A 21,353-nucleotide genomic window follows, 5' to 3' on the forward strand; every position below is an offset into this window, starting at 1 on the left:
CCAAGCCAAATCCCCATGACCTGGAGGTTGCAACGTATCTAGGTTTAAATCTTTGACCCATCGGTTGAGAGCAGGGTTCATATTCTTCTGTCTTCCCCAACTGAGGGGACGGGATGGGGGGCAGAGTGTTGGCAGATGGGAGGATAGACAGAGTTGGCAAGCAATGTGAGCAGGGTTCATAGCCCTTAGTGTATCCTTTACTACCAGCTGAACACATCTTTCCTTGCTATTCTACAAATGGAATCACCACAAAGTCAAACGAAGCTGTCCAAACTAGGGTTTATTTTTTTAAGTTAAGTGGAATAAGGAGCAAAATTAAATGTGTTTTATTCCTCCCACTCAACAGAGATATTGCCTTCAGTTTATGTAAAAGGCTACTTGTAACGTTTAAGAACGGAGGAGAGCCTCACAGGATTCTTTTTGTGGCAATTACGTCCTCGTTTTTTGTCATATTTGCTGTCACATAGAATGCTAAGTAGCCCTGCAAATGCTTGATAAATTGTCATTTCTTTTTCATTTCAGAGCTCCACAGAGACCCAAGCAAAGAGCATTAAGAAGCAAAGGGGGAATGAGACTGTCTTCAGCACAGGAAACTAGTTCGCATTAAGGTGAAGAGACAAATCACCGCCTCAGTCTTGCTTTGTACTGCCACAATGAGAACTTATCATTGCTTCTGGCTCCTCTTCTGGGTTGGTCATCCCCACCAAAGTTCTTCCACCCCCTTATCCAAAAGGACTAGTGGCTTTCCAGAAAACCCAAAGATTTTGGATCTATCTAGAAACAACAGGAAAGAACTTTATCGCTCCAAAAGAAGCTGGATGTGGAATCAGTTCTTTCTTCTAGAGGAGTATACGGGCTCTGACTATCAATACGTTGGCAAGGTAAGTTGTTTTTCAGCACCTCGTACTCTACAGTTTTGAGAAGTCTCTCTGAATTGACAAGACAAAATGGGATGCCAATTCCATTCCAAAGACTGCTGCTTTATGGTCATGGCAGGAGAACGCCAGAGGGTGTGTAGTTCAGTACCTGAGCTACCAGCACAGGAAATGGAAGGGGAAAGTGGCCTTACTTTTGTAACCAAATATGTTCAGGCTAACATCCGCAGTTAGATTCTTTTGTATGTCTTTAACAAGGGAAACCATTTTGCTGCATAAAGAAAACCAATGGCAATTAAGTACAAAATCAACATTTGTCCCTTAATTGCAACAGAGATACCATTAATTTAGGCAATTCTCAGGATCTGGCTTCAAGAAAGCATTTTGATACTGTTCAGAGATTTGGAGATTTAATATTCGATGTTTCATTTTTCCCTCACTCCAAGGTGCATCAGCAAATGTATTTAAGGTCGTAAATATTAAGAGGCTTGGTTGAAAAGCCAGGAATTGCTGAGGTGTGTGCTTAGTCACAAAATGTCACAGATTACAGGAGGGTTGCATATATACTGACATGGTTTGAGACTTGGTCCTCATGTTCTCCAGCAACCTCATCATTGAACTGCCTTGGTTTCCTATTAAGAGCTCCTGTATTAGTACAGTGGTGCCTCGCAAGACGAAATTAATCCGTTCCGCGAGTCTCTTCGTCTAGCGGTTTTTTCGTCTTGCGAAGCAAGCCCATTGACGGCTTAGCGGATTAGCGCTATTAGCGCTATTAGCGCTATTAGTGGCTTAGCGGATAAGCAGATAAGCGGCTTAGCGGCTTAGAAAAAGGGGGAGGGAAGGAAAAAAACCCCGCAGGAACTCGCAAGACATTTTCATCTTGCGAAGCAAGTCCATAGGAAATTCGTTTTGCGAAGCACCTCCGAAATGGAAAACCCTTTCGTCTAGCGGGTTTTCCGTCTTGCGAGGCATTCGTCTTGTGGGGCACCACTGTATTGGGAAATATTTGTGTTCTGTTAAAATGCTGAGTAACACGATGCTGTGCGTGATTTATTATCCCCTCTTGTCAGACTGTGTTGGGTCACATGTTTCAGACTGTTCCTCAGTTTAAAAGTGGTAAGTCCTAGAAGGCAGTGACAAAGGACTCTGGGAATTGCTCTCTGAGACTGACTGGAAGACTGGCCACAAGGTTTTCTGTTGAAACTCATGTCTCTGTTCAGCGCTATGTGTATGTAGCCTACAGCAATCATGATCATGCATTCTTCACATGTAATGATGAACTGGGGACTGTATAAATATGTGTTATGCGCTCCTCAGAGTTGCGCAGAATCTTTGGGTGTTAATCAAGCTGTTCCTTCTGCCATGACTGAATAAGCTGTTTGTTCCTTTGCGTGTGATCATTGGCTAAGTTCACCCCAGTTCTATTGGACTCCTGTCCACAACACTAAAGCATTACCCCAAAATACCCATTTGTCCATGAACCTGTATATATATGCTTTTATAATAACATTATTATTTTTTTTAAAAAAAAAATAGAACTGTGCAACTGATATCCCTCTAAGTTGCTTGTGCTAAGCTCACCTGAGGCGAGTACAAATTGTCTCCAGGCAACCAGGCATATTATTACAAGGTGGGGAAGTTACTTTTTTTTTTTTGTGAGCCACCTCAAACACTTCTGTTCAAAGTTGAGGAAAACATTCAAACTGCTTAAGTTTCTTACGCTGGGTATGCAGGCTTGTATTATTTCTTAGATATACACCCTGCTCTGCTATATAAAAACTTTTACAAGGAAGGTTTCAAAAAGTGTGATGTGCAAAGTATCACAAAGCACACATTCTTTCTGTTTCTTTCTCTGCTCTTTAAAGATGCCTGGCCACCCTTTACGCTTCTCAGAGTGGCACGTAAGGTGAACAAAACTCAGATTTTTTGGTAGGTGAATAACTTCGTGTGAACTTAGTCTCAGTTTATCATGGCACACCTGCAGCACTCCAGTAATCCTCAGCTCTTTACATACAGCCATGTGTTTGTTTGTTTGTTTGTTTGTTTGTTTGTTTGTTTGTTTGTTTGTGTGCCCTAGATCTTTACTAAGTCTCTTCATTTAATGATTAACTATGGATAAAGGGGGTGGGGGCTCTATTGCAGAAGTAAATCTGCTCTCTCAGTTGGAATGAATGGAGAAGCACATGGAGACAGCAACCCAATGTGCACATTGCAATATACATGTTAGGCCAGAGCTTTCCAAACTGTGTGTCGCAACACGTTAGTCAGTGTGTTGACTGCAGTATGTAGCACAAACGCTGGAAAGGGGTTAGTTTAACCTCTGGTTTGTTAGTAAACCTGAATGACTGTGTCACGAAATGATGCATGTCTAAAAAGTGTGTCACCAACATGAAAAGTTTGGAAAGCTCTGTGTTAGGCTTTGGACTGGGGTGATCATGCTTAGCTTAAGATATTGCAAAGTCCTTAACAGCAAAAAGAATGCCATGTCACACTGATTCTTAAATTGGGGCTTGTTAGCTTGATATATCACAGCTTTCATCTCAGTTTGGGAGCATCATATAGCAGAATCCAGTTCAGTGCGCAAGTTTGGAACAAATAGATCAGGGGAATGTAATTTGATTCCATGAAATTAGAATTAGAGTTTCTATGCTGTCATACTTTATAGTGCAGCCTAGGGGCTTCTTGGCTCCTGGATCCAAAGTATCCCCCACACACCCCCATTCAAAAAAAGTACAGTTGTAAGGAACTTTGCATACTCTGGCAATGGTAGCAGCTTACCAGCTTGCTGATCTAAGATGTTTCCCCAAATCTAACCAACATTATTTTAGGGAGCTTAACCTAGTTCTGTATCTGTTGCTCCTAATACTGAACAAAAGTGGAGTGCTGGATTGTTGTCTTTCTACAAGTATTTTTAATATATGCATGTTTACAAATGCATTATACAGAATGGAGAAAAGGCCTTAGATATAACAGAGAGGAGAGGGTGAGAGAGGACCCTAGATCTGCCATTTTTTGTTTCATGCCATACCTGTAAAAGATTAAGCAGGATGGGGGCTCACTTTCAGAGAGGACTCCTTACACAGCTCCACTATAGCAATTGTGGATTCTAACAAAAGGCCATTTTAGTTCTGGTTCTGTAACTATCGGGGAGGACATCTATAAGCAGAAAGAACACAGTGTCCTTTTTCAGATCAAACACCGCTTGTTTGATCTGAGCAGTTTTTGATTCAAGCTGACCTCTTAGACTTTGTGGACGAAACATCTTCAATCTCTGGGGCTGCTTCTTGACCTGCGGTGCATAGAGTGTGATCTTTCTCCACTGGGGCTATGACTCTTTCCCTCAGAGTAGATGGCCTCTTCCCATGCTTGCCAATCAGCTGCTTGGCCATGGATGGATTTGACACAGAGATGAGCAGGTTGAGAAAGTAAGAGTCAAGCGCTGGAACTGCTGCCTAACTCCTGCAGTCTGAAACAGTATTCTGGAATTTGCAACCGTATTTCCCAGAATGACCCACAGACTCAGAAATGGCAGCTGGAAGCAGATCTGCTTGGGAGCAGTCACATATATCACCACTAAGCTGAAACATCCACCCTAATGTGGTAGCGCTTCTCACAAACTGTGAAGAGGGACGGCCTTTTTGCCAGTTCTTTGGGGCAGCGGTGTGTGTCCAAGGGAAGATAGGGCAGTCTTGCATTGCCTCAGAGCCTAGCTTCTTGTTCGGTGCTGTGAGCTGCTTGGAAGACAGGGGGTGGCTCCCCATTGCCGAGGCAATGCCACACCATCTTTATTTCCCAGTGTTGATGTCGCAGGGCCTGTCAGGTCGCCCGCAGGCTGAAGAGAGCGAGAAATGTGAAGCTAGCGAGCAGTTTGTTGTTGTTTAGTCGTTAAGTCGTGTCCGACTCTTTGTGACCCCATGGACCAGAGCACGCCAGGCACTCCTGCCTTCCACTGCCTCCCACGGTTTGGTCAAATTCATGCTGGTAGCTTCAAGAACACTGTCCAACCATCTCGTCCTCTGTCGTCCCCTTCTCCTTGTGCCCTCCATCTTTCCCAAAATCAGGGTCTTCTCTTCGCATGAGGTGGCCAAAGTATTGGAGCATCAGCTTCAGGATCTGTCCTTCCAGTGAGCACTCAGGGCTGATTTCCTTAAGAATGGAGAGGCTTGATCTTCTTGCAGTCCATGGGACTCTCAAGAGTCTCCTCCAGCACCATAATTCAAAAGCATCGATTCTTTGGCAATCAGCCTTCTTTATGGTCCAGCTCTCACTTCCATACATCACTAAGCGAGCAGTTAGTTTCTTTATTAAGGAAGGAAGGGAAAACAAAACAAGGAGGCTCGGCAAGGCAAACCCCTCTGAATAGAGAAGTTGCTTGACTGACAAGTGACCCCTCCTTTTTGCCTTCTCCATCAGAACTCCACCCCTGTAGTCGCTTGCTAAGGGAAGCTGCAGGCATTTCCCTCTCTGCCTGCCTGGCGTGTCGTTCGGCAACATGCAGCGGTCTCTGTGATCTGGGAACGAGTGGAGCCTGCGAGCTGCTGGCAGAGAAGCATTCAGGAAGACAAGGAGAAGCCCTGTCCGGCTCTCCTCTGTCTTCTCTGTTGGAACCTGCATCCTGCATTTTCTGAAGTGTGGCTGGAATCCCACCACCACTGTCCCTTGTCCAAGTCTCCTGCTTCTGTGCCATCCCTGGGGGGTTCCTGGGATGGAGACACCCACCCCTACTCTTCATCCAGCCAGTCCCTGATAGTTGAGACTTCACAGCACAGTGTTGGATGGGGAGCCAGCCCAGTTAAAAACCAAGAGGCAATGCATTGAAACCCTGCCCCAAATGTACCTCTTGTTTGCTTATTCCATGTTGGTTTTCTTGTTCCTTCCATGGCTGCAAATAGCCATGGAATGAGCAGACAAGAGGTACATTTTGGGCAGGGTTTCAATGCATTGCCTCTTGATTGTTAACTGGGCTGGCTCCAGGTTCGAGGGGGCTATCCGCAGAATTTCCCCTCCACTCAGTGGACGCCCTGATGCAATTGTCTGTTGGTAGTAAGCAGCTCAGGGGCACGGGTGGCGCTGTGGGTTAAACCACATAGCCTAGGACTTGCCAATCAGAAGGTCGGCGTTCGAATCCCCACGACGGGGTGAGCTCCCGTTGCTTGGTCCCTGCTCCTGCCAACCTAGCAGTTCGAAAGCACGTCAAAGTGCAAGTAGATAAATAGGTACCACTCCAGCGGGAAGGTAAACGGCATTTCCATGCGCTGTTCTGGTTTGCCAAAAGCGGCTTAATCATGCTGGCCACATGACCCGGAAGCTGTACGCCAGCTCCCTTGGCCAATAAAGTGAGATGAGCACCGCAACCCCAGAGTCGGTCACGACTGGACCTAATGGTCAGGGGTCCCTTTACCTTTACCTAGTAAGCAGCTCTGATGACTGTCTTTGCAGGCATGGTGGGAAATTAAAATTCCCAGCCCTTTCTCTCATCCTGGATAAAGTGACAGAATGATTGTAAGAAGTTTAGATGGATGCTCTGAGCCAACCTGTGCCTATTGAAGAACCAGAAAGGAGACTTTTGGGTAGGTATCTGAATGTCTACAGAGCATCAGAGCTGTGGGATATGCTGCTGTGCTTGGGTCCCCTGCAGCTCTCTGAGGATGTCAGGTGCTGACGCCTGCCTTGATTGTTAGTAACAGTGCGTCACTAAAATGCAGAATATTGAAATAATGACAGTTCTGTTGCACGGCAGGAATTGTTTGCTTCATGCTCTGATGTTCCTGCAGACATTCGGATTGTGCATCGCACCTGTGCTTCCTCCATCAGCTAATAGGATAGGTCTGTACAGTCCTGTTATCTTACATTTGTACCTTGTCAATTTGGCTTATCTTCCACTTTATCTCAGCCCATGCATATCACCATGTGTGTGATTTATACGGTGTTCCTGTAATATTTGGGTTTGTTTACAAATATAGAAGTTGAGCATAGGTGGAGAGGCACACAGTTAACACCCCTTCCAAGCAAATCTTCTGCCTCCTATCAGATCCCCAGAGACACACCAGCACCCAAAAAAGCTAAACACCACCGTTCAGCTAGCTGCTTCTCTCTATCTCAATTTCTTTGGAAAAAAATTTCTACCTTGCTATCCCACCGCCTGTTTTTGTCCTTTTTTTTTTTTTTTTTTTTTTTTTTACACAAACAGAGAGAATCATTTATAGTGGGCTCAGGGGAAGTATTCTGTCCCCCCACAAACCCTGGCTCTGATGAGTTTCACATTTCTGGGAAATTCTGCTCTTTCTTGGTCATTAGTTCCCATTAAGAGCCATTTTCTTGGCCACTTCAGCCATTAGCTTTGCAATCTACACAAGCAAAGGTACTGCAGGCCTATTATTCATAACAGAGTGTGTGTATGTGTGTGTGTGTTTGTAGTGTTCATTCTGCAATGGAGCATACTCACATTTGAATAATGTGATGTAGCCATCATCATGATGGACACGCCAGTGTGATCTTTCCCATTTGTGACTTAGATCTATGGAGGTAGGACCTGCAAAATCAGAAAGCAGTGTTCTAACTGTGTACACAGTTCTTCCCAATGCCTCAATGCCTGTCCCTTGGAAAACCTAAAGTGTTTACTTAGGTCTTCATTCCATAAACTGTAGAGGAAGTCTCTTAACTCAAAGATGGATACTAGGATCTGAGTCTGATCAAAGAAATGTGATAGGCCCTGAAGTTATTTTTTTGAAGTTATTTATTTAAGTGTGAATGGCACTCTGTTTTGCAAAGTATGGAATGGACGCATGGTATATAAATGTCATTGATTCCATGGCCACGAGCACTTCGCAACTAGCCTTCTTGGGTGTCAGAGCAACTCACATCCTTGTAATTGAACAATTAGCCATGGGGCATGAAAGACAAGCACATGCGTTATTGGAAGTGGCTGAAGTGTTAGAATAGGGGTGCCATATGCAAATGTCTCGTTGATTATAGCAGAGTCAACACAAATAAGTTTTTAATGCATCACTAAATGGTGGGAGCTGTGAGTGGCAATGGGTTTGTGTAGATAGATAATGCTGATTTATATAATGTTGGTATTTGATCTTTGTCTAAGAGGCATATTTCATCCAGAGATGAATCCAGGTTTGTGTGGCAATATGCAATATGCCCTCTGGTGCCACCTTCCAGTTTGTGCCCACCCCCACCACCCCCACCACGGTGGGATTGCCTGTCAATGGCAGGCAGCTCTGATGAGTATTTCTTCAGGCCTAGTGAAAATTAAAATGTCAGTCCCCACTGGGATGCAGTGACAGGGCAACAGCACTGTCAGAGACAAATAGCAAATTTAAATAGTGCCAGAAAGTCACCCAGCTCTCACTGGAGCACAAGGAGAAAAATTCAGCATGGGTAGCTCAGTTTGGTTCGAGTGTAGAGCTGATGACGCCATGGTTTTGCAGGGGGTTGGACTAGATGATCCTCATTATCCCTTCCGGCTCCACAATTGTATGATTCCATAAGGCAGGTATCAGCAATGGCTGCTGCTGCAGCCATGGCAGCTGCCCAAATTGATGCTGGTTTTATCCCATAGTGGATTATAGAATGCGGTATCCCCAACCAACCTCACGTACTCTCGAGTTGACAGCTCAGGGTTAGTGAAGAGGGTCTAGGTTCTGATAAGCCAAACTGACCAGTGAGAAGCCAAGCAGATACAAACTTATCTCTGAGAGTCCACACTTTCACACTGCCCCAGTAAGCCACAGTTTACCGTGATGTGCAAACTGGGCCAAACGATGAACAATCAGGTGTCATTCTTTGTTGTATCCCAACGAACCTAGAGAGACATCAGCCAGTGAAATCTTAACTAGTATCTACAAAAGTAGGAACCCACAATCTTTTATCAGCTAGAAGCTGAGCTGGAATTATTTATAGCAGCTTGTGTGCTGTAGCCGCTCACCAGAGTGATTGATGGGCATGGTAGCATTTTAACCTGAAGGTATCTTTTCTTCTGATTCAAAGAATATGACATTTGGCAGGATCTCAGAACAGAAAATAAAATGTAAATACTTGAATCAGGCTCTCTCTCCCCCCCCCCTTTAAAGGGATAATGTTTTCCAGTATTATTGTACGCCGTAAATCTTGAACGAAGATGCACTGAAATGTGAAAAAAGGAGGCAGAAGTTTATATGCTGGCTATAAAATGCTGTCAGATGGAAACAAGAATTAGAAGTCAAGACTCTCCTGTAGTAGGGCCAAGGAAGTTCATGAGCACACATGCAATTAAATGTGCTTTGTCTCCTGTTCGATTCTCACTGTCTGAGAAGCTGAAGTGGCGATGGAACAATGTGCAAACATCTCTTTAAAATAGTACTACATAGCCCTGTTTCTCAGCTGATTTGTTTGGTGTTAGCCGCATTTCCGAATAGTGCCTTCATAAACCCTGGCAATGATGACTTTTGCCGAGAAATATACCGTATTTTTCGCTCCATAAGACGCACTTTTTTCCTCCTAAAAAGTAAGGGGAAATGTATGTGCATCTTATGGAGTGAATGTGCTGTCCCTGGCAGCAGCGGAGCTGGGGACTTTGGTTCCCGGAGCGGCGGGGGCATAGCGTCCTAAGGGCAGTGCCTACGCAAGCATCCCCCACCCATGCAAGGGGGTGGGGAGAGGCGAGGTGGGGGAAGAGGGCTTTAGAACACTCTTTAGAGTTCCCTCCATCTGAGGGGCTCTGTGACTTGCATGAGAGCAGCCAAGAGCCAGCGCAGAGGGGGATCTTTCTCCCTCATGCACTCTGTATTTTTTCCCCTTGCTTTCCTCCTCTAAAAACTAGGTGTGTCTTATGGTCAGGTGCATCTTATGGAGTGAAAAATACAGTAATAATAAGTTATTATTTATACCCTGCCCATCCCTAGCCACTCTAGGCGGCTTCCAACAAAAGTTTAAAAATACATTAAAACAAAAATACATTAAAACATCAGTCATTAAAAACTTCCCTAAAAAGGGCTGCCTTCAGATGTCTTCTAAACGTCAGATAGTTGCTTATTTCTTTGACATCTGATGGGAGGGTGTTCCACAGGGCGGGAGCCAATACCGACAAGGCCCTCTGCCTGGTTCCCTGTAACTTCACTTCTCACAGTGAGGGAACTGCCAGAAGGCCCTCAGTGCTGAATGATGGGGGTGGAGATGCTCCTTCAGGAAGAAGGGAAGGAAGGAAGGAAGGAAGGAAGGAAGGAAGGAAGGAAGGAAGGCTCTCATGTTACCTCTCCCTCTCTCTCATATGCACAGAAAACATAACTGGGAAAAGAATACATAAATAGTGTGTAAACCGCTATCATGTTTTTTATTATAAAAGAACTAGACCCTTACAGTGGTGCCCCGCAATATGAACGCCTTGCAAGACGGAAAACCCGCTAGACGAAAGGGTTTTCCGTTTTGGAGGCGCTTCGCAAAACGAATTTCCCTATGGGCTTGCTTCACAAGACGAAATGTCTTGCGAGTTCCTGCGGGTTCCCCCCCCTTTTTTCCCCTTTCCCTAAACCGCTAAGCCGCTTATCAGCTGATCCGCTGATAAGCCGCTTAACAGCTGATCGCTAAAAGCCGCTAAACCACTAATAGCGCTAATCCGCTAAGCTGTCAATGGGCTTGCTTCGCAAGACGAAAAAACCGCTATACGAAGAGCCTCACGGAACGGATTAATTTCATCTTGCGAGGCACCACTGTATTTTCCTCTAGTCCAGGGGTTAGCAACCTTTTTCAGCCATGGGCCGGTCCACCATTCCTCAGACCATGTGGAGGGGCTGGACTATATTTGGGGTGGGGGATTGAATGAATTCCTATGCCCCACAAATAACGCAGAGATGCATTTTAAATAAAAGCACATATTCTACTCATGTAAAAACACCAGGCAGGCCCCACAAATAACCCAGAGATGCATTTTAAAGAAAAGGACACATTCTGCTCATGTAAAAACATGCTAATTCCCAGACCGTCCGTGGGCCAGATTGAGAAGGCAATTGGGCCGCATCTGGCCCCCAGGCCTTAGGTTGCCTACCCCTGCTCTAGTCCAGTCATCATTATACTATATTAGTTGATCTGCAATGCTTCCCCAATCTTACTGCATTCCTGTCACCTGAGGCACATTCAGCAGGAAGTTAGAGGGCGTGCACTGCTTGTAAATAAAGCAATGTGTCCACCCCAAAACAGTAATGAAGTCATGATTGCATATAATTGCCCCAACTCTGTCATAAGCGAGGAGGAGGAGGAGGAGGAGAAGAAGAAGAAGAAGAAGTCCCCATCAGACTGAAGAATCACAAATACACAAAAGAATGTGCAAACATTTAAAGTAGAGTAAAACACTCAGAAAAAGGGACGCAGGTGGCGCTGTGGTCTAAACCACTGAGCCTCTTGGGCTTGCCGATCAGAAGGTTGGCGGTTTGAATCCCTGCTAGGTTGGCAGGAGCAGGGACCGAGCAACGGGAGCTCACCCCGTCGCCGACCTTCCGATTGGCAAATCCTAGGCTCTGTGATTTAACGCACAGTGCCACCCGCTTTGAAACGAAGCCTTACAGCAACTTCCTAGAACCTCAAAAACCTAGACGGGGGGGGGGGATGAGGGGCGACTCTTCTGATTAGCAGATTGAGTAGTCAGAGAAATGAAGCATGTGGCAGGATCTCTCCCTTGGATTGGGCTGTCCTCACAGCTGTCTAGGGATTATGAATAGCAAAAGGAAAGGCTGTATCAGGTTGGCATCTGCGCAGGAAAGCCGGTGGATCTGTGAAGTGGCATGGAAACCGTTGTGGAACACCCTCCAACCAGATGTCAAAGAGAAAAACAACTACCAGACTTTTAGAAGACATCAGAAGGCACCCCTGTTTAGGGAAGCTTTTAATGTTTAATAGATTATTGTATTAGTGGCTGGGGAAACCCAGCCAGATGGGCAGGGTATAAATAATAAATTGTTGTTGTTGTTGTGAACTGCCCTGAGATCAGTGGTGGAGCTTCATGCTCCAGCCCCGGGGGGCATAGAGCAGGCAGGGTGGGGCTGGCGCACATCCCAGGGGTGTGGCGTGCCGCCCACAGGGGCATGGTGCCCAGTTCGGGGGGGGGCAGCCGTGATGGCACCCCACTGGGATCACGCTGTTGGGGGCGGTGCGCTCCCCCCACACTCCTCTTCCTTTGCCAGTGCCTGAGATCTGCAGATGAAGAGTGGTTTACGTATAAAATAATGGAATTCCACTTGTTGGAGGAGGACAGGGTGGAGAACCAGGGTGGGGGCAGCATCTGGTTTATTTATTTTTATGGAAAGTGTCTTAAGTATGTGCAAATTGATCGAGACTCTAAAAACCTGTGGTAAAGGGATGAGAATTTGCATTCTGCGTGGGCTTCGATGCATGGATTGTGCTTTGCAGTTGGGATACAGATTATAACAATGTATAGTTGAGTTTGGGAAATCATTTTCAGATGAATGGGAGAGGTTTGAATGATTTCTTCTTATTCCCTGAGGTAGGTGGCTTGGCTCACGTCGAGAGCCATATGCTTTGTTTCACCGGAGTCTTTCATTTCTTCAAGGAGGATCCCCTTCCCCTTTGCAGATGGCATTCTGTTTTCTGCCTGGATGGTAGCATCTGTTCAATGTGAAGTAGGAATTTTCGCCTGGACTCACCAACCATGGAGTACAAGGATACATTTAGTGTATGTGGATTCCCTTCCAGGTCTTGTGTGCTTTTGTCTTTTTACATGGCCTTGGGCATGTAGCTCTCTCACAAAAAGATGATTCCCCCCCCCCTTTCTTTTTAAAAAAATGGGCAGCATTCCTCACTTGCTCTAGTCACCTAGAGTTATCTCCTCACCATGCGTTTTATTTTCCGTATTCTGCTTGTGGTGCACTTTTAGCCTGGATTGTGTTGGGCCAACCCCATAGCTCCACATTCACAGGAGTGTCCTTATTTTCATCTCTGAAATGCTGAAGGGATTGCAACTACCCTCCTTTATCAAAGAAACGCTTTGGAAAAGGGCTTCAGGTATAAATATATATATATATGCTCTGTTGTTTCATTGAAAACAAATTTCCCTGGACAGTAAAATAAAGGCCTACTGCAGTGTAGGAATCACAATAATAAAGACAAGGTGCCAAAATAGACAGGATTTATCTCATTAATACTGTAGCCCCATTGCCTCGATACTGTTCACTGAACCAATCATTCAGACTGCAGAAGTGTAGAACTGTGTAACTGGGAGGACCAAGGTCATGCACCCAGACTCTCGCACTCAGATGTGATGCTCTCTGTCCAGACTCCCAATAACTGATTGGTTCAGGTCCACCCAGCGCATTGCAAGGTGAAAACATGTCTTTCTCTGGATGAGGAAATGCCACAGGGAGTCTCAGCCCAGTCAAACTCAAACGAAACAAGTTTTAAACATGTGCTATGAAACACATGTTGTCGGCATGCAGCTGGGCCATCTCTTTCCAGTCTTTCCGCTGCAAAGACCATCGGCCTCTGCTCCGACGTAAATCAGCGTCCAAACCAGGGCACACTATCAGCAGAGCAAACTGCTTACACAGAATAGGCGTGAGGCTTGTGGAAGCATACTACAACTATAGATTTATTAATCATAAATCAGGACAAAGAAACATGTCGTCTCTCTCTATCGTCGTCTCAGAGAGAACAGGGAAAAGCAAAAGATATGCACAATGGAAGTTCCCAGCAAGCTGTGCTAGAATGTAAACAGACATGTGACACATAACAGTTCCACACGTGTGCTCCTCAAGGTGGAATGGAAATGTCAACATGTTATTCATTAATGTTTAGTGTGGAGGAAAGGTCCATGCTGAAAACATAACATGTAAGTGGCTTTTGGATTGCCAGATTTGTAGTCAGGCACACGATCAGCATTGGGGTGTATGTGTTGTATACATGAACCCAGGGGCAGAGGAAGGGGGTGCAGTGGGTGCAGGCCACACCAGGTGTCACCAGTGAGGGGGGTGACAAAATGATGGGCAGCACTCACCGTGGGGCTTGCAGTGTGCCTAAACCACGTGTCTCTCCTGCCCAAATGGTCTGCCCGCTGCCTCTCCCCCCCCCCCCCAGCTGTAGGGCGGCTGAGTGGGAGGAGGCAGGCAGACTCCAGAGACCCCTCAGTGTGCCACACCCTTATAGGTAGCTCTCCTTACCCAACCCTATGGGCGGCTCAACCCGCCTCTATGGGTGGCTCACCCCGTCCCTGGGCATGCCACTCCAGGTGCCCGAGGGGCTTCCTCGGCCGCTGCATGAACCCCTATATTGTACCTAAGCACCCCCTTCCTTTTCTTCTATATGATTGAAAGGATGCCATTTACTTCTGGGGAGAAAAACCCCAGAGCTACACAAAATGTGTCAGTTGCCCCTGGACACTACTGAGAGTGGCCACCATGGAAGCGGAGCACAACTGCATGATGGAAATTTTGTTTCAGCAACGTATTTGTCAGCAAAAGTTAAGAACAGGAGAGCAAGGATTAGCAAAGTTGTTCCTCTCTCCTGGGTCCCTTTCCTCCCTTCCCCTACCTGTGAACACAGACAACTCCTTCCTGTTTCACAGACTCTATTCCTTTTTGCTTTGGCACACTGAGTCTCTTAGCCTTCTTTCCCGGGTGGCAAAGAGGGGAAAGACATGGCATTCTGTTTCTTTTTATTTCTACCATTAATATTCTACACTCTGTCACTTGCTTTTCTTGACCGCCCTTTCTTCCATCCTCAAACGTATGCACTCACTAGACTTCCTGTATCCTTTTCTTCCCTCCTCAGATCACTGACATTGATGGAAGCTCACTGCACTGTCAATCCATCATAACAATGCAGAGGTAACTTTTGAAATGACAGGCAGCTGATGTGTTAGTGGCTATGAAAAGAGGGGAGGGGGCTGGTGGAAGCTGAAAAGGCAACCTCAACTTTTCATGCTCATCCAGTTGTACTGCCGAAATCAAATGTGGAGATGAGGGATATAGAAACCAGTAGTTGTAAGATGCATCAAACTCAGCCCTTCAAATTAGTTACATGCCTCCTTATTATTAATCCATTTCTTTGGGTCCCCCAAGGCAACCTAGGAGGGTTCATTAAACCAACCATCATCCAGTTACAAGCATCTTGTTACAACAATCTCTCTCCATCATCTCATCTCAGGCCTTCATCTAAAGTCCCTGGCAAGTGTAGTCAGGAATGAGAGCATTCCAAGGTAAACATTTGCAAAAGAAAAGAAAAAAGCAGCAGTCCCCATTTTTGCACCAAGGCGCCTCAAATTCAGCAGATGTAATGAAATGCACAAAATATAATACATAGTTTCTATTAAGCTCCAGACACAGTATGTTAATAACTCACATTTATCAACATCAAATGTATGTTAGATTCTATTCACCCTGAATTATTCACATTTTGAGCATTGTTCTACACTTTAAAAGCAGCCAAAGAAAATATATAAGTCATGCAGTATTTATTATCGATCCATATTAAGAAACTTACATAGCAGTGCAGGAACAAACCAAGCAAATATAGAGGAAGTCATCGCCCAAGAACCAGATAAAGAAAATGAAACCCTAGAGAAGTCAGCAATGAGCTCTGATCTGGCTACATGCTTGCAACAACTACACGAGTTCAAACTTTTCACAGATGAAACTGGTAATACTATTGTGTGATTGTTTTTTTTTTCCTGTTGTCTGCCTGAGCCCGGTCCCTCTTCATGCATTGCCGAAGGCACTTCTCTGCTTCCTGTAAACTATAGTCATTTCCTCTGCAATTGTCTGCCCTGCTGTACTGGCTTCTGAAGTATGAAGTGTCAGCAAACTGATCACAACGCTTCCCTTTTTTTTATTAGAAAAAAGAAAAAGAACATTTAATAGAATACTTAATCTCATAATGGAGCTGGCTGTGTGTATCACAGAACAGCTGGGATTCAAAACACATTCAGCACCAGTTGCTGTCTGAATAAGGGATGGGAGATATTAAATAATTGGGGCATTTTTTTGCTCATGCATGTGCATTTGTGTGCTAGCATAAATCCTCCTTCGTCCCCTTCTTCCACCCCTAACACCACACGCACGGTGAGTTTTAATTTCTAGGGATCTGGGTTAGAGGATAAGAAAGGTAAATAATGGGACACACAAATAGGGGCAGTTATTCATCAGGGACGAGTATCAGAAAATTTGCAGTGTCCCTGATAAACAGGGAGAAATGGAGGGGAACAGGTAAGAACATTTGCCTGAGGTTGCTTTTTAACCTTCTTCCTTCCAGTGTCTCTTCTCTCCTTGTGTTGTGATGAGTTAGATAAGGATAGTGAACTTCTGGTCCTCCAGATGGTTTTGGATTAGAATTTGCATCACCCCTGACTGTGTGCCATGCTGGCTGGAGCTGATGTGTGTTGTCATCCAGCAACATCCCTGTTTTAGCTTGTATGCTTATTTCTGAAGTGTATTACGGTGCTTTTGAATTACGGTGCTGGAGGAGACTCTTGAGAGTCCCATGGACTGCAAGAAGATCAAACTTCTCCATTCTTAAGGAAATCAGCCCTGAGTGCTCACTGGAAAGACAGATCCTGAAGCTGAGGCTTCAATACTTTGGCCACCTCATGAGAAGAGAAGACTCCCTGGAAAAGACCCTGATTTTGGGAAAGGGCACAAGAAGAAGGGGACGACAGAGGACGAGATGGTTGGACAGTGTTCTCGAAGCTACCAGCATGAGTTTGACCAAACTGCAGGAGGCAGTGGAAGACAGGAGTGCCTGGCGTGCTCTGGTCCATGGGTCATGAAGAGTCGGACACGACTAAACGACTAAACAACATGGTTGAAATGCTTTAAATAAGATTAAAGAATGGCCCTATGCATATTCCTATATGACTTAAAGGATACATCTAGCCAGTTCAGTGGAACCTCAGTATGTTGCAGATGGGGATGAACATTGTTTTCGCTATAGACTTCTTACAGAGCTGTTCATACTCTTCTGTGGACCTTCAATGCTATATAGCAGTTCATGGTTCAACCACTTGCTCTCCTCTGTACAAGGTGGGCTTTTAAAATCCCCAAAAGTTATTCTCTGGGCCCCAGTTTACAGATGTTCATTGGTCTCTCTGTTGCTATAATTTATGCATGTGTTTCATATGCACCCTTTGATATGGCCAACTATCGCCCAGTCTCAAATCTACCATTCTTGGGCAAGGTGATTGAGCGGGTAGTTGCTGAACAACTCCAAGCACACCTGGAGGATGCAGACCATTTGGATCCCTTCCAATCGGGATTCAGGCCTCATCATGGGACTGAAACTGCCTTGGTCGTGCTGGTTGATTATCTCCGGTGGGCTAGGAACAAAGGTGAGAGCTGTTTCCTAGTTCTGCTGGATATCTCAGCAGCCTTTGATACAATCGACCATAACATCCTTCTGGACCATCTAGAGGGGCTGGGGGCACTCTTATACAGTGGTTCTGCTCCTTCCTCCTGGGCCGTGTCCAGAAAGTGGTGCTGGCGGATGAGTGTTCAGACCCCAGGGCTCTCACTTGTGGGGTGCCTCAGGGTTCCGTCCTCTCCCCTATGCTTTTTAATATCTATATGAAGCCGCTGGGAGAGATTGTCAGGGGGTTTGGGCTGGGTGTTCATCAGTAGGCAGATGACACCCTCTCTTTCAAATCAGAACCAGTGAAGGTGGTGAAGGTCCTGTGTGAGTGTCTGGAGGCGGTTGGAGGATGGATGGTGGCTAATAGATTGAGGTTGAATCCTGACAAAACAAAAGTACTGTTTTTGGGGGACAGGGGGCGGGCAGGTGTGGGGGACTCCCTGGTCCTGAATGGGGTAACTGTGCCCCTGAGGGAACAGGTGTGCAGCCTGGGAGTTATTTTGGACTCACAGCTGTCCATGGAGGTGCAGGTTAATTCTGTGTCCAGGGCGGCTGTCTACCAGCTCCATCTGGTATGCAGGCTGAGACCCTACCTGCCTGTGGACTATCTCGCCAGAGTGGTGCATGCTCTGGTTATCTCCCACTTGGACTACTGCAATGCGCTCTACGTGGGGCTACCTTTGAAGGTGACCCAGAAACTGCAATTAATCCAGAATACGGCAGCTACACTTGTGACTGGGAGTGGCCAGCGGGACCACATAACACTGGTCCTAAGAGATCTGCATTGGTTCCCAGTACGTTTCCGAGCACAATTCAAAGTGTTGGTGCTGACCTTTAAAGCCCTAAACGGCCTCAGTTCTGTATACCTGAAGGAGCGTCACCATCCCCATCGTTCAGCCCGGACACTGAGATCCAGTGCCGAGGGCCTTTTGGCAGTTCCCTCATTGCGAGAAGTGAGGTTACAGGGAACCAGACAGAGGGCCTTCTCGGTAGTGGCACCCGCCCTGTGGAAACCCATCCCATCAGATGTGAAGGAAATAAGCAGCTATCCTATTTTTAAAAGACATGTGAAGGCAGCCGTATTCAGGGCAGTTTTAAATATTTAATGCTGTATTGTTTTTAACACTCGATTGGGAGCCGCCCAGAGTGGTTGGGGAAACTCAGCCAGATGGGCAGGGTATAAAGAATAAATTATTATTATTATTATTATTATTATTGAGAATATAGTCATAGAATTCCTTATCATAGCACACCAGAATGCAAGAGGTCCTTTATTTTTCAGTGCTCCCCACCATGTAAACAGACTTCTGCTTGTAGTAAACCAGCCCAGCAGAAGGAGACGCATCACATGAAACCTTTCTCCTTGAAAGGTTAGTCCAACATTCTTCCATCTCATCTTGCGCAGAGCACATTTCACCTCTTGTCCCTGGCAGTTTTTTGTATGGCAGGCTGGGGCTGCTCATTATGTAAAAACTGCATTCATAAAATGCAGCCCGAGCAACAACAGCAAAAAGTGATGTGTTTGGGCGTTTATGGTGGGGTTGTGGTGTCAGGCATAAAACCCCCTCACGTCGCCATGAGTTTCTGAACACAACAAGCATAACACCGAGAATTCAGATTTGGACTTGAAAAGTACCGTAGTTCTTCTCAGTTGCCTGGGACTTGAGACTACGTCGTCTCCCTCTGTTCTTCTCCACTCACCTCCTCCTCCTTTCTCCTCCATATATGAGAGTAACATATAAGTTGACATGATTGCCCACATCAAGCGTTCAGCCTTCCTCTGGGTCACCTTTGTCAATAAGAAAAAGATGAGAGTTTGCTTTCAAGTGCATCCATCAGGGAGCGGTAAGAGTCTGTTACCTGCTGCTGAAAGGACATGATGTTTTATTCAACCACATCCTAGTGAAGACACTTGTGGATTTTAGACCAAAGGTTGCTTTTTATTTATAGTCCTTCCTTAAGAGTGCTCTCCCCACTCGAGACTTCAAATGCTCACTGGGGTCAATCTGCTGTAGCGTAGAGAACACGAGTAGTCTCTTTTTATGTCTGTATCCACTCTCCATAGATCAGTGCTCCTTCGGCTATCAAGAGAGTGCTGTGCTGTTCTTTTCAGCCATTCCACCTCACCCCCCACTCAGCTATTTGTGGGGAGGCGGTGAAAAAAGAAATCACCATGAAAACTGGAGAAGAGCTGGGGAAATATCAGTGAAAAATTAAATGAAGGTTTGTGGGGCTTGTCCAGGTTCCCAGCTTGATAACACAGTAAGCGTAGGACATAGGTAATTAAAAAGGAGGATTTATTGCAAAAACAAACAGATAGCTCTGGACGGCTGTAACAAAGCCTCCGGTACCATTACTCAATATGACCCTTCTGAAGACTCCTTCCGGCGTTGACAGAAGATATTGAACTTATGACCCTTACGTCTCTTGTTTTGCTTTTCACATTTTTTTTATATGTGTCTAGATTCCACCCAGATCTGGCTCTATAGCAAACATAGTTCCTTCTTCCTCATCTACACATATTTTTATGCACCGCTTATGTACTTTGCACACAAATGAGCAGGCTGGTGTGCATGAAGACACTCTAGAGATGTACATTCATGTAATCTGGGATTTTTTAAAATGCCAAAGACCTTCAATCCATATTTAATTCAAATTCCGTCCCTTTGAATTAAAGTTAATCTGAATTAATGAATTCTCGATTGAAAATTCATTCTTGGATTTCTCATGATGGTTAGGCTTGAATTGAGTGCTTAGTACTTCATTGCTTCAAAAGTTCAGAGTGTGTGTGGGAGCCACATGGAAGTTTGTCTCAATTGTACCCCCAGCTGCTTAGTGTTCTCTTGAATCACCCCACCACAGAATGGATTCCCCTTGGCTTGTGCCAAAAACACGTGCTAGTTTCCAGGCATGTAGTTAGAAGACAGACATTTCAGAAACAAAAGGACATTTTGAGGAAAAAGACAAAGGCATAAAGGACAGAATTATAGTGTGTGTGTGCGCGCGCACTGCAGTAAGAGTAGTGTGTTGATGTTTTTGAGATATTGCATCCCCCTCCAAAAAAAAGTTCACCTCAAACTTCACCCTAAATAGAGAGGGCTTTCTCCATGCAGAAAAAACCTAGTATCTGATTCACCTTTTGTGTTATTGATCTTATCCCTTTATCGAATAAACTCTCTGAAGTGGGGAGATGGTTGCTCAAACATTTACAGTGGTACCTCAGGTTAAGTACTTAATTCGTTCCGGAGGTCCGTTCTTAACCTGAAACTGTTCTTAACCTGAAGCACCACTTTAGCTAATGGGGACTCCCACTGCTGCCGCTGCATAATTTCTGTTCTCATCCTGAAGCAAAGTTCTTAACCCAAGGTACTATTTCTGGGTTAGCAAAATCTGTAACCTGAAGCGTATGTAACCTGAAGCGTATGTAACCCGAGGTACCACTGTATAAGAAACTGGATCCTAAGTTTTTAAAATATATTCCTGGGATTAATTATATCTCAGTAACCTGTTACGTGTAAGAACAAACTGAACTGTAGAGGGACATTACTGAAATATTACACTTGAATATTCTTATTAATCATAAACTAATATAAACTATGAATCGCAAAACCGGCAGTTTGCAGGTCAGCAAGTAATAGAAAAACAGCCCCCTTGAATGCAGCTCGTAGACGTTAGCAATAGCATTATTCAATTACTTTTATTTTATAATCTGTCAAACAGGAAATCCAAAATATCTTTGAACTCTCTGTGAGTTGGTTGTAAATGGACAAATAATCAGTGATAATTTGAGCTGGAGCAGGATATAAGCAAAATAATAATAATAATGTGCACCCCTCCCCGACCCTCTAGTCCTTAATCTTAATCTTGCTTGCACACACTGTAAGATTGCTCTGTTGTGATGCTAATTTTTCAATAATGGGAACATTTTTCTGTTTCCTCGAAGAAAATGACTTTTGTGCTTTTTATGGCTTTTCAAGTCTGCAGAGGTTTGGATTTTTATTCCCGATCACTGAAGTGTATATGCCGGGTAATAAAATAATTTGTAAACTCTCCTCTCCCTCCTCCCCACTTTCTCAGATATATGTAGAATGCAGAACATTCATAATGCCCAGCATTTGAGGGTTATTTTTTGTTGTTATTGCGTTA

General features: G+C 45.0%; 1 protein-coding gene across 1 annotated transcript in view; it reads left to right on the forward strand.

Annotated features, from left to right (window-relative positions):
• The window catches only part of LOC307220841 (cadherin-6), a 164,738-nt gene that overhangs the window by 78,650 nt on the left and 64,735 nt on the right, over window positions 1–21,353 (forward strand). The window contains exon 2 of the mRNA XM_079984962.1: window positions 523–881. Within this exon, the coding sequence (XP_079841088.1) occupies window positions 654–881 (228 nt within the window). The 5' untranslated portion in view covers window positions 523–653. The remainder of the gene's footprint in view (window positions 1–522; window positions 882–21,353) is intronic.

Source organism: Podarcis cretensis, assembly GCF_951804945.1.
Source record: "Podarcis cretensis genome assembly, chromosome: 7".
NCBI classification, from domain to species: domain Eukaryota; kingdom Metazoa; phylum Chordata; class Lepidosauria; order Squamata; family Lacertidae; genus Podarcis; species Podarcis cretensis.